General features: G+C 35.6%; 6 protein-coding genes across 6 annotated transcripts in view; 2 read left to right on the plus strand and 4 right to left on the minus strand.

Annotated features, from left to right (window-relative positions):
• FDP41_007005 (uncharacterized protein) overlaps nucleotides 1–2,831 on the minus strand; it is a gene marked incomplete at both ends in the record, with an annotated part of 5,130 nt that extends 2,299 nt beyond the window's left edge. Inside the window, 3 exons of the mRNA XM_044710703.1 lie at nucleotides 46–225; nucleotides 369–1,320; nucleotides 1,454–2,831. Coding sequence (XP_044558686.1) covers nucleotides 46–225; nucleotides 369–1,320; nucleotides 1,454–2,831 — 2,510 coding nt within the window. The remainder of the gene's footprint in view (nucleotides 1–45; nucleotides 226–368; nucleotides 1,321–1,453) is intronic.
• A 49-nt stretch (nucleotides 2,832–2,880) lies between these two features.
• On the minus strand, nucleotides 2,881–3,582 carry FDP41_007006 (uncharacterized protein; the record flags this gene model as incomplete). The annotated part of the gene is made up of 1 exon (XM_044710704.1): nucleotides 2,881–3,582. One exon carries the CDS (start codon nucleotides 3,580–3,582, stop codon nucleotides 2,881–2,883), a length of 702 nt encoding a protein of 233 aa, XP_044558687.1.
• Nucleotides 3,583–3,617: 35 nt separating this feature from the next.
• Nucleotides 3,618–9,185, minus strand: FDP41_007007 (uncharacterized protein; the record flags this gene model as incomplete). Its single annotated transcript, XM_044710705.1, has 3 exons — nucleotides 3,618–6,718; nucleotides 6,763–8,588; nucleotides 8,809–9,185. The coding sequence occupies 3 exons, from the start codon at nucleotides 9,183–9,185 to the stop codon at nucleotides 3,618–3,620; spliced, it is 5,304 nt and encodes a 1,767-aa protein (XP_044558688.1).
• Nucleotides 9,186–9,751: 566 nt separating this feature from the next.
• FDP41_007008 (uncharacterized protein) lies at nucleotides 9,752–10,333 on the minus strand (the record flags this gene model as incomplete). The annotated part of the gene is made up of 1 exon (XM_044710706.1): nucleotides 9,752–10,333. One exon carries the CDS (start codon nucleotides 10,331–10,333, stop codon nucleotides 9,752–9,754), a length of 582 nt encoding a protein of 193 aa, XP_044558689.1.
• A 42-nt stretch (nucleotides 10,334–10,375) lies between these two features.
• FDP41_007009 (uncharacterized protein) lies at nucleotides 10,376–10,780 on the plus strand (the record flags this gene model as incomplete). The annotated part of the gene is made up of 1 exon (XM_044710707.1): nucleotides 10,376–10,780. The coding sequence occupies one exon, from the start codon at nucleotides 10,376–10,378 to the stop codon at nucleotides 10,778–10,780; it is 405 nt and encodes a 134-aa protein (XP_044558690.1).
• A 38-nt stretch (nucleotides 10,781–10,818) lies between these two features.
• FDP41_007010 (uncharacterized protein) lies at nucleotides 10,819–11,757 on the plus strand (the record flags this gene model as incomplete). The annotated part of the gene is made up of 2 exons (XM_044710709.1): nucleotides 10,819–11,093; nucleotides 11,259–11,757. The coding sequence occupies 2 exons, from the start codon at nucleotides 10,819–10,821 to the stop codon at nucleotides 11,755–11,757; spliced, it is 774 nt and encodes a 257-aa protein (XP_044558691.1).
• Nucleotides 11,758–12,312: the final 555 nt, after the last annotated feature.

Below are 12,312 nucleotides of genomic sequence, written 5' to 3' on the forward strand. Positions count from 1 at the left end.
TCTGGTTTTTCATATAAATAAATTAAAAAGTAAACATAATTCCACAAATAATGTTCTTCCTTAATATGTTTTTCAAAGGTAATTCCTTCGTTGGCTTTGGTGTCGAATTTGCTCTTTTCCAAAGCACAGACAAAACATTTTTCAGTAATTTCCTTTTTTCGTTCTTCTCGTGCTTTTCTCAGTTGTTGGAATGAGTCGAGAATGGTACCAAACACCACGTTGGTTCTGTGACATGTATTGACATTGAATTTTATGAAATAATAGAATTCGGAGAATCAGGTAGAATGAATTAAATGTTCAATAAAAAATTGAAAAGTAAAATTTTCGAATCACATAGATACAGTGATCACTGGAACACTAGTACTTACAAAAACACAATAACAATCAATGTAAAACTCAAATCCAAAATAGCTCTTCCAACTCCAGGATCTGGTGCATAAATATTCTCCCACGATGCTGCTGTTCTAAATCCATAATCAAATGTTGTCACAAAACATGCTAACACTGTGTCACAAGTATTGAGATTGGTAGTTGTGGTGATAAAATCATAACTGTACCATGTGAAATAGAGTAATCCAAAGAAGAACATGGCAATCAATAACAACATTCCAGCAAAGAATAATTTCTTTCCATTCGAAATGACAGCATTCAATACATCAGTCAATGATTTAAATCTGAACACAATTTCAAAAAGTTGAATACTATAAACGAGTGGAGAAATTAATAAACCCATCATACTCAACATGAAATAGATAACGAAAAACCACAATTGTGTATCTCTCAAAATGTATAAAAAGAATTTCCAATAAAAATGACGATTTCTTGGAATGCTGTCCCATGTTTCACGTTTCTTCAATTTAAATCGTTTCTTCACCTCGAGTGTGACAAAATATTTCACATAGGTTACACTCAATGTTGCTGTAATGATTAATTGAATGGCACCAACAATGGTTAAAACAATATCTCCAGCAAGTGTCCGCGGTGACGGATATTTAGGAGCATTTAACACATCAAAATTAGAGTCACCAGGAACTGGAATACCACTCATAGTGTCTACTGAATATAATCTCTTATATGTTCCTAATAAGACGATATTAATCACCACACAGAAAATAAAGGAAGAAAGTCTTAAATATTCCCAAAAATGAGCAATAAATTCCCAACTTGCAGAAGTTTCATTGCTGTGTGCAGAATGTGGTACAAACTTTTTACGTTTGGATTTTGGAGCCAAATTTCGACGAATGTCATTGATGGATGGAATTAAGGATGAATTTTCATCCAATAATGAAAAGTAGGAGGAAGTGTCCCTTGTCGCGAGTTCTGAAGAATGGGAAGATCGATGATGAGAAATGACATCCAAATTTACAATTTCTTCAATCTTGTCTTTCATTCCAAATAGAGACTTTTTTCTTTCTCATGGATTCATAGTGTTGCATTTCCACATAAAATCGACTAAATGTATCGTTATAGAGCTGTCTCACTTTTTCTTCTGGAGTCATGATTGGAAGTGAATGTACATAATCATGACGTGCCTTATCCATTAAATTTTCACAAATTCTTGGAATGGGAAAGTAAACTGTTTCGATATTATTATTTCTCAAAACTTCAATACTACCTGTGTGTTCAGAAAATATACTCAGCAAATCTTGATGTAAATTCAAAAAGTTTGTGACTTTGAGAGTTTTGTGTTCTTCCAAAAATGTATTTCGTGAGAGAATTCGCAATTGTTCACGTTCCGCATCTTTGAAAATATTCATTAAAAAGAAAATTTGCATTCCCAACTCTTCGTAGGCATCTCTAATCATTGGAAATACGGCACTAATGTAATCCTCGGCCACAACTGGATTCAATTTATCACGTGTGGCTTCATAGAGGAAATGAGTGTCAAAATCTTTTCGGAGACGTTGTACCACTTCATCGACCTCATCCGTGGCACGATCGTGATGTGATTCAGATTGCAAGGATCGCAAAAATCTTGCAGTGAATAATAATAACTGTTCCAACTCTTCCAAATTGAGAGAATTTCTCATAATCTCCAATAAATTTTGAGTGTTACTTCCTTCCAATAAACTGGTGAGTGTCAAGACGACTTCTTTTTTCAAAATGACTTCTTGTTGTTTCAATAAATTACCATCTTCATAGGTTTTTGAAAGAATTTCATTCACCAATCGAGAGTAAAATCTTGGTGAAGTTCCCAATGTTTGTTGAATTACAGTTGCTGGTCCTTGAACAAATTCTGTGAAAGTTCTGAAAGCTTGAATAGCGATTTGAATGTTGTCAAAGTCAATTTTCTTTTCCAATGCCACCAAATATTCCATACTTTCATGAATGATATTTACATTGAAACTATTGTTGGGTTGATGCAAGAGAATGGTTTGCATTTCCAGATTGTGACCTTCACATAAAAGTCTCAAAAATTCGAGTAATAATTCCACATGACCGACTTCAATAAATTCTTCGTTGCCTTCTTCTTGATCGGCCTCTGATGTGTTGTTGGAAGAGGATGGATTTTTGGTTGCATCCATTCCATGAGGATCATTGTTATCGACCACATTTACTCGAACTTTGCTCATTTCTTTTCGTTGTCGTTCCTTGTGAAGAGCATATTCCTTTTCTTTCCTCTTTTTAAGGTAATTCTTTTTCTCTTTAATTTCCTTCTTTGCCAATCGAAGTCGATCTCGAATAGAAATGAAAAAGAAACTTGTATCTGTCTCTGTCAAAATTCTGTAAAATTCTTTTTGAATGACTCCATAACCATGTCGTAAAATCAAAATTCCAAGTTCGAGAGCAGATTTCACAATGAGAGGATTTGGTGAGGTCAGCAATTCCATCACCACCAATGGAAGTTTCTTCTCGACGTAATCCAAAGGTTCAAATTCCTCAGTTGATTTCTTTTTTCTTCTTTTTAGGTAAATTGGAACGTTTGTTTTGAGAGTGAACAATTGTTTTGAGAATTTCTAGGCCCAATAGTCCAACATCTAACAGGGATTGATCGTAAGAGGCTCCAGAGTCATTCAATTTACGAAGGATTCTCACAAGAACCTTCACAAAACCATTGTACTTTTCATAAAGATTTCCCAACTTTCTGAATTCACTTGTACGCAAAATCTTTGAAATAATTCTCCTCTGTAAATATTTGCGATAGGTCTTGTTAATAATTTCATCGGTCTCGACGACATAGGCGTGTGTAATGTGAGTGCGATTCACTTTTGCTTTTGATGATTTTGATGTCACAAATTTTGTAATTGCAATTTGACTTTCAGGAGACATACTCTTCTTCCACATGGCAGTTACACATTTGAAAATCTTGTCACGTTGTTCCTGATTCGCTGTATGTTTGTGTAAATCAATTAATTTCAACAAAAGATCTTCAGCAATATCCAATTGTTCTTTTGTGACATTTGGAGGAGGGAAATGCAGGTGAAAATAATTATGAATCACTGGAATCATAATTTCAAAAATATAATAATTATCAATATAATTTTTCTCGAGATCTTCGTCGGTAATTTGTGCACGAATTGGACCTGTTGCTGAGAGTCGTGCTGAGGGAATATTCACTCCAAGTGCTCGGCTCTGTCTCATGGCTACTGATGGTTTCGTAGATGCTCTATTATTGGTCAACGTAACAGCTGACAAGACATTGGATGATTTTTGAGGAGTGATATGTTCCCTCCAGAAACATTGAGCGCCAATGCACTCATTTCAGCAAATTCAAATTCACGAATCATTTTTGAAAACATCTTGTACATTAAAGGATGATGAATATTAATATTAGTAGATTTCTTATGTCCATCTCCACTTCCTCCACTCACTTCTGTCACTTTTTCAACATTGACATAAACTTCATTAATAATTTTCACAAGTGGATTTCTAATCATTGGCAATGTAAATGGAGATATGACTTGTTCCAATAATTCTTCCAATGTGAAGAGAGTTTGAAGACGTTGTTCACTTTCTCGATTTTTTCCATCTGCAGCCGTTGCTAACAAGTGCAATAATGCAATGTGATAATTTAAAATTCCTTCAGGTTCTGTTTTGTGTTCCTCTTTTGAAATTCGATTGTTTCGTTCTCTCATTCCTTCCTCGTCTTTGAATAAAATCACCACATCTTTCTTTCGTTCGAGTAAATATTTTGTAATGAGTGATTGATTTCTTTTGATTGGGTTTCCATTGTGTGTCGAAAGAATGGTTCTCAAAAAGAGTAACATGTAAGCACTTCTTTGTTCTGCAATGAGATCAATATATTGCTCAATGTGCTTCTCTTCAATGGTGCTACACAATGCTCGATTATTTCTCACACATTCACACATTAGAATAACAATGGATTTGCTCAGTTTTTTGTGTTCTGTGATCATTCTCATGAAAAATTCCATATAGGGAAAGAGTAATTTTTGATTTTCTGGATTCTCTTTTACGAATGCTGTTAAAACCTTAAGACAACTTTCTTTGATTTCATTTGAGACCATCCATTCGCTTCTCAACACCGAGAGAGTGATTTCAAAGAGGCCCAAATTTCTAATAATTCTTTGACTTCTCTTTTCATTGGTGGTCATATCTTTGAGAATTTCATCAAGAGCTTTCATGGCTTTTTTCACTTCGTATTCGCTGATGTGACGAGCTCCAAGATAATTGCTTCGTCCGTATCCAAAAATGCTTCTCAAATCATTGGTCTGTTTTCTGAGATGATCATAGGTTAAAGCCATTTCCTTTGAGACAATTAATTCTACTTTTGGTAAAGCAGCAGCTAATTCATCCGCAGCTCTAAATTTTCGAATTAATAATCTGAGACAAGTGGTGGCAAGCTCTTGATTTTCATAGCTTGTTAAATTCAGTAATTTCAAATCAAAGTTTCCCATCTTGTCGAATGGAAGAACATTTTTGAATATGTCAGTTAACACTTGATGTTCTTTTTGTTCCATTTCTTGAAATACCTTCAAAATTTCCTTCTTTCTCAGATTGTAGAGTTGTTGCCTCTGCTTGTCGTTAGTTGGTTCTGGATTCTCATCATCGGTCAGAACAGTTTTCACATCTTCGACACGATACTTCATCCAAAAGAATTGAAGAAACTTGGTAATTCTCTTGTCTAATGTTAAATCAAGAAGCATGTGGAAAATTTTTGCGACCTCAATTTTGATGTTAATGATGGCTTCATTCTCTTCTGAATGTTTGATTCGTTCTTCATCTTTCAATAAGATTCCATTTCTCTTATCATTATCAGAACGTAAAATATCAAACAGAGCGATCAGCAAGTCACTGTCCTCAAAATCTTTCAAAGTGTAAATTCCAAATTCTAGCATGCTTCTACATAATTGTACCAGTGATAGTGTGAAATTGTTCACATCTTTAAATTCAATGCCCATGTCGAGAGTTGAATTTTGCTTGAAATAAGAGCTTAAAAAGTCTTTCACTTCAGACAATTCTCGTGAAGTGTGATCGTGAGGTGTTTTACCATAAAGAGATTCACTTTTTCGAGTGAGATCTACAAGCACACGTCTTTCTCTTTTTTCAGTATCCACAAAACTGTGAAGCAATAAATTCACAAAGGAAGTTCTGAGAGCAGGTGTTAAGTTTGGCTCTTGTAAACATTTGTAAACAATTTCATAGGTAAATAATTGAATGACTGCATTCCTTGTCAACTCGGTTGATTCACTGTTTCCACTGCAAAGGGCAGCAAATAACCTGATTTCTTCTTGAAAGAAAACAAGTAATTCAAAATTGACTTTGGAATAATTCACATATTCTGTATCGGTTGCAGATTTTGTAAAGCTCACTAAATCCATTTCATCATGGTTGATGTCAACGACCACCTTATTGTCTGACTTTCGAATACGAGGAATGAGAAATACCTTATTCATTTGTTCTTTGTAGGTGGCAAGAAGTAAATTTGAAATATACTTTTGATTTTTCACAACTGTTTTTCCCTCACAAATAATTAAACTTGTCAAGAAGGACAAGTATACTGCCTTCTTGAGATAACCACCTATATGATTTTGATACCGTGTAGGAATATTAATAGTAGTCGTTTTTCCTCCACCACTCATTCCAGTAGTACTGTTACTCTTGAAAAGTAAGGTCATGAAAAAATCAATTTGTTCTTCTGTGATTTTGTTGAGAAGTGCAAAATTATTGGAAAGAATTTGAAGAAGTGCCTCACTTGCATGAATACTATACTCAATGGTGGATTGAATAAAGTTGATATATTGAGCCATATAGAGACCATTCACTTCATTCATCAACACAGCTTGTCTAATGAAGCGATATGAGTATTGTAAAACATCGTAGTAATCTTGTTTTTCTGCATTTTCATCAATGCGTGTCATATCTTCCAAGGTAAGATATTTGTGTGAAATGAGTGTATTCAAAATTTCCATCACGAGTGCAATAATTCCTTTTTCTCTCATTAATTGTTGATGATATTTGTTTGGAATACCGCCTCGCAAGAGAGGATCCTTCTCGTCGCTTGTGGTACAGAATCTAATGCAACTTGAAATTAAATTAATAAAAGTCTTGACGTCATTTCGTTTGACAGTGTGATCGTTCAATTTTGAGAGGAAATATTTGAGAATGGGAAGGTAACTTTGAGCGGTGAGGAGATCTTCATATTCCTCACGACGGACAGGAAAGCATGTAAGGACGTCTTGCTCTTTCAAAGTTGGAACCGAATAAACGGGAGAATATTGAACTTTAGAAAGGGATTCCAATTCCTTGTCACCACTTCCTGTGGAAAACGGTTTTGAGAAAATAGTGCATGCAACCAAGTACCACTTTGATAATGCTTGATTCTAAATTGGCCATTCCAAGAGAGAGCAGAAATGTCATTTGACAACATGGCATCTTGCATCGTAAATAACATGTTCATAATATCGTGACAATTTTCTTGAGGTTCCACATACATGCTGAATGCTTGTTCTCGTTTTGGTTGTTTAATGAGCAAAGAAGATCTCATCTTTCGTGTACTGTTGTTATGACCTCCACTTGTACTACTGGAGGCAGTACTTCCAGAAATGGAGTTTTGACTTGTTGAATCATGAATGGAACTATTGTGAAGTGTTGAAGATAGGAAGGAAATATTTGTCTCTGAGACTTCATTCTCTTCCAATTCTTCCTCTCGAAGATCCTCTTGCTCAGAACTTGGTTTTAACATGAGGTAATATCCAGTACTGACATGTCGTATACGAAACGCAAAATTTCTTCTCACAATTCCTCCTTTTGTGGAATCTAACATTTCAATTTGCCACAAACTTTGACAGGATAATTGTTGATCGACTGAGGATGAAATGGTGTTTTCATCTCCACTTTTGTTACTTGAAGAGCTCAAAAATTGTGACTTTTGACTGCTGTCATGGTTATGTCCAATCGATGCAAAGCCTGACTTGGTGCTTTGTGATAATAAATCTTTGGCACTGGTACCCACATGAAAGGATCCTTGTGAAAATGTCGATGTTGAAGAGAATCCTGATTTCATCAATGAACTTCCCATCATGGATGAATCTGCACCATTTGATTCGCTCTTCGACATGAACTGAGCTCGTTTTTTGAATTTGACACGACCTGTTTTTTCATTCACTGTCAAAAAACCATCAAATTCTTTGTGATAAATTCGAATGATATCTCCTGCTTTGACATGCTTGGAATCTTGTAAATATTCAGAATAAGGAGAGAAAATTCTCAGGTGCCAATGTGAGAAAGCACTTGAAGCTGACATGTTCACTTCACGTCTATTGTCATAGGAATACTTTTTAAGATTTGAATTTGTTTTCACAGCCTCCTTGGCAATTTGTGAATAATTATCTGAATTTCCTTTTGTAGAAATTCCTGAAGATGGCGTCATATCTGCAATATTACTATATCGATAATATGAAAATTGTAAAAATTGTCCCGATTTTCTATTCCAGATACGGAACTTGTCAGACAATTTCACAACATCACCATCTTTTTGATAATTAAAATATGGTAACAATGAAAAGTGTGAATATTTTGAACCATCCTGGTCGAGTGACAATCTCAAACAGTCTTTTTGCATTTCTGCAGATTCTCTCGCAACAGTCAAATAACTTTGCGTCTGTACATGAAACAATTGAATGGTAGATCCATAATATACAGGTTGTCCAATGTGACGAGCAGCCTCCAATTCATTCTGTTGAATTTCACGCTCCATACGTTGTTTCAATTGGGCCAATTCATTACTCTCGTGGACAATATTTGTGATTTTTTTGATTTTACTTTTGGTAGCTCCATGGTGATCCATTGTTTTTGCAAGATGTGCCAATTTTGATGTAGCCGATGTTCCAGTTGTTGCTGTTGATGACGCTCCTCCAGTGTTCGTTGTTTGATTGCTCACACCACCAGTGTGATGACTCTTCTTATTGGCCATTTTAATTTCCAATTCATTCACATAGTGATGATACTTTTTAATGGCTGAATAACTCTTTGCGAAATGAACTTGAAAGATGCATTGTTGAAAATTGGGAATCATGTAAATGGGTGGCAATGGAGTGTGTGGTTGATTGGCATTTCCGTTCTTTGTTGAATTTAAAGTTGAAATATCTGTAGTTTCTGTGAGTCCACAACGAATTTGTTTTGCATTTCTATGGGAGTTTGTGAATTTTGTATATCAATTGAGTTGTAAATGAATAATTGGATCAATAGTGTTGTGAATAATAATTGGTAGTATTCCGATGAAAATATTTCACAACAATAAATATTTGGCGTTGTGTGTGAATCATTATGATAATAGGTATGTATAACGTGTTGGTGAAATTTAGAGTGACTCATATGTGTCGTCCAAACAAGAAGGTGTTCACTTACCCCTCGATATTGCATGTTAAATTAATTCCATCCACGCTCAAAAATCCAACCGTACTCTCCGACGATGCTCCACCACTCATCGATTCCGACGTGAAGAGAGAAATATAATCTCCATATCGAAGACATTCGTTGGCAAAAAACCTTTTTTGTTGTTCCGAATATTCGAGAGAGCTGGTGTAGGCTGTCGAAGAAGTGTTGGTGTCATTGTCATCATCGGAGGAGGAGGAGGACGAAAAATCATCATGAACATAAAGATGATCTGCTTTGAGAGTGAGGTGATTGGTTGGTTGTTGACGTTGTTGATGGTTATTGTTGTTGTTGTTGTTGTTGTTGCGAGGAAAGATGATCTGGATGTTGCGAGGGAAGGAGATGGTCATTTTTTAATTTTTTGTGAAAGGTGACATTCCATCATCATTTCAGCCATGATGAATCCAAGTAATAGTGCCTCTCAGACAGCATGAATGTGTAAATTGCTCACAGCTGCCATTAAAAGTTTGTCATATGGATTTCCTGCAATGGCAATTGCATACTCGGCTGCAGAGGCACCCTCAATGAAAGCTGTAATGTCATCACTGTTCATACTTGCAAGGTCCTTCTTTTAAGCTTGGTCATTTGAGCGAGAATATGTTTCTGATATAGAATGGTCAACAATAAATAATTGTAGTGATAGATGGCATCACGATTGTTCTCCTGAAGCAATGAATCTGTGGCTGAGCTTGCTTGTTGAGCTTTTTAAAAGTATCATTCATGAAAAATTCGGATAATTTTTTGACCTTCTCAGTAGCTTCCTTAAACGATTCGCCAATATTTTGAGGATTAATTTTCAATTCAAAATCGCTGGCTTGAATGATTTGAGGATTATTGGCATTGTTGGCCTCTTGAATGAAATCTCTGGTGAATTGGCCTTTAAGGAATGGATATGCCACAAGCAAAGAGCCAGCTCTCAGAATATTTTGTCTCTCATCGACGCTCTGCTTTTTAAGCGTTCAATCTCAGCGTCATTCGAAGAGAAGGCATTGGCAAATTCTCGAGCCATTTCTTCTCTTTCTCTAATATTTTGTTCTGTTCCACTCTGTAATTGTGACACTTGATCAAGCATTGATATAGCTTTTGCCATGGAGGGTTCCTTCAGTTTATCACCACCCGTTGAAAGCCAGTGAAACAAGTACAATCCGAGCATCATTTGACTATACGATCGAATAGCATTCTCCTTCTTGGCATCATTCTGTTTATTTGGCACTCTGAAAATGCTATCAATTTGTTGAGAGGCTTTTGCAGATGCTATTGCAAAGTCTCTTGAAAATTTGTAAAATTCATTTTCATTGATGGGTTTGATGGTAGGAGCATTGCAAATTTGATCGGAATGAAAATTTCGTTGAACGGAAACTGATGATTTCAATCTAGATAGTAATGATGATGATGGAACCAATGATTCATTGAATTGTGTTATGGATTGGCCATTGCAAACTCTGGAAGATGTTGAATTCAAGAAGAAGCTTTTCGGAGCTTGAAGAAGTTTCTTCATTTTTAAATATTTTTAAATATTTTAAAAAAATATTATGAAAAAATGTTGAATCGATTTTCATCAGCTCTGAGAAGAGATTTGTGTGAATCCCTCTTGCCCCTCTTCCTACAAAAAGGATTAAAGGCTTTCAAAACGAATAATCACGTCATTGCCATTACTAGAAATGTAAATAATTCTTGTAACACCCATCATCGGTCCTACGCTACAATACGACTTGTGGATCATCAGGAAGAACGAAGAAGACAACAACAATCGGAACAAGAACATAGGGGCGGAGAAAATCATGATGAATCGTCATCGTCGCAGCAACAAACCAAGAAAGAACCCTTTCTCACATTGACTCAATTTATCTTTTCGGTATTCCAGCTATTACAACATTTTGTCTGGGTGTGTGGCAAACAAGAAGATACTTGTGGAAGAAGGAGCAAATTGCTCTCCGTGAAGTAACTCTTGCTCAAGATCCAATCGATTATGATCCCTCCAACATGTTGAAAGTTTCGGAAAGTATTCAGCAACCCGAATCCAGTAGTAGCAGTGTCGTTCCATCCATTCATGAGAAATCAGAGGAAGATTACGATCCAATTAATCCAGCCAAAGATGAATATTCACATAGAATTATTACTTTAGAGGGTTATTATGATTATGATAAAGAAATTGTTGTTGGCCTCAGAAAGAGTCCACTCACGAAGCGGCTCGATCTGCCCACGAGTGTTGGAGAGATGGGCTTTTTTATATTGACACCCTTTGTAACAAAACAAGGGTAAGTGTTTTAATCTAAAATTCAATTTAAACCTCTTGACATTTTGCAATGGTTCATTACATTCATTTTGTGCGTAATTTCTTTCATGTAACTCCATGCTCAATAACTTTTTTGGAACTACCACATATACAACTACGATCATATGATTGCTTCAACTCACAATAGAGAAATTGTAATGGTCAATAGAGGATGGGTACCTCAAAGTATTTACAAAAATCCCACTAGTGCTTCCAAACAAGATTTTGAAAAAAAGACCACCGATAAAAATCATATTGAAAAAGTCACAGCCATCATTCGACCAGGAGAATATTTAGGCGCTGGTGTTTCTGATAGTTATGACGGAAAGTCAAACAAATTTATTGCTATGGATTTGTTTTCGATAGCCAAATATTACAAGCTGCCTTATATTCCACTTCTTGTGGATGCTTTTTATCACATTCCAAACTTTGTCTATTCGGAAAAACAAACCAGCGAAAATTCTCTAAAAGCTTCTAAGGCACAAGACACTAAATATCCCATGGTGGCCATTCCTGACGATTATATGAAGTTTTACATTACTCCTGCCACTCATGTGGCTTACATGGTCACATGGTATACACTGTGTCTATGGATAATTGGATCTTTGGTATATTTAAAGAGAAAGAGGAGATTGTCGAGCTTTTAATTGAATCGGTTTAACAATTCATTTACGAAAAGTTATTCGTTGCATTGACAATTGAGAAGAATACAGGACGAATTATTCTTATTGGCAATAATAGTATGCCACAACTCACAACACACTTTGATTGACAATTTGGATAATTAACGAATGAAATTCAATATTTATTTAATGGGAGACGTGAATTTTAAGTTATCACAACGAGCCGTTTTTAAATAAATGAAAATTTAATGGATAGTAAGGCCTCGACTTACGTCTGTTTGAAACTTGAATCCAACCAAGAATTTGATTGGAATCATCTTTAAAAAAAATAGCATCATTTACCACAAGGTGGATGGTTTGCTGTCATCCTTAGATACAGCAACTGTCTGCGCAATCAGTGGTTGGAGGCTTTCAGAAGAGGGCATTACTTTCCCGTTCTTACGAAACCTTAATGTCTGTGACATGTTGCTTTTAAGTGCTGTCACATGGTGTCTTGTTTTGGTTCAAAAGTGTCATTATATGGTGATCATTTAGCGAACAGCAAACACTTGCAGAACATTGGTAGTTTTGGCGGATTGT

The sequence above is a fragment of the Naegleria fowleri genome, assembly GCF_008403515.1.
Source record: "Naegleria fowleri strain ATCC 30894 chromosome Unknown tig56, whole genome shotgun sequence".
NCBI lineage: Eukaryota > Heterolobosea > Eutetramitea > Acrasida > Naegleriidae > Naegleria > Naegleria fowleri.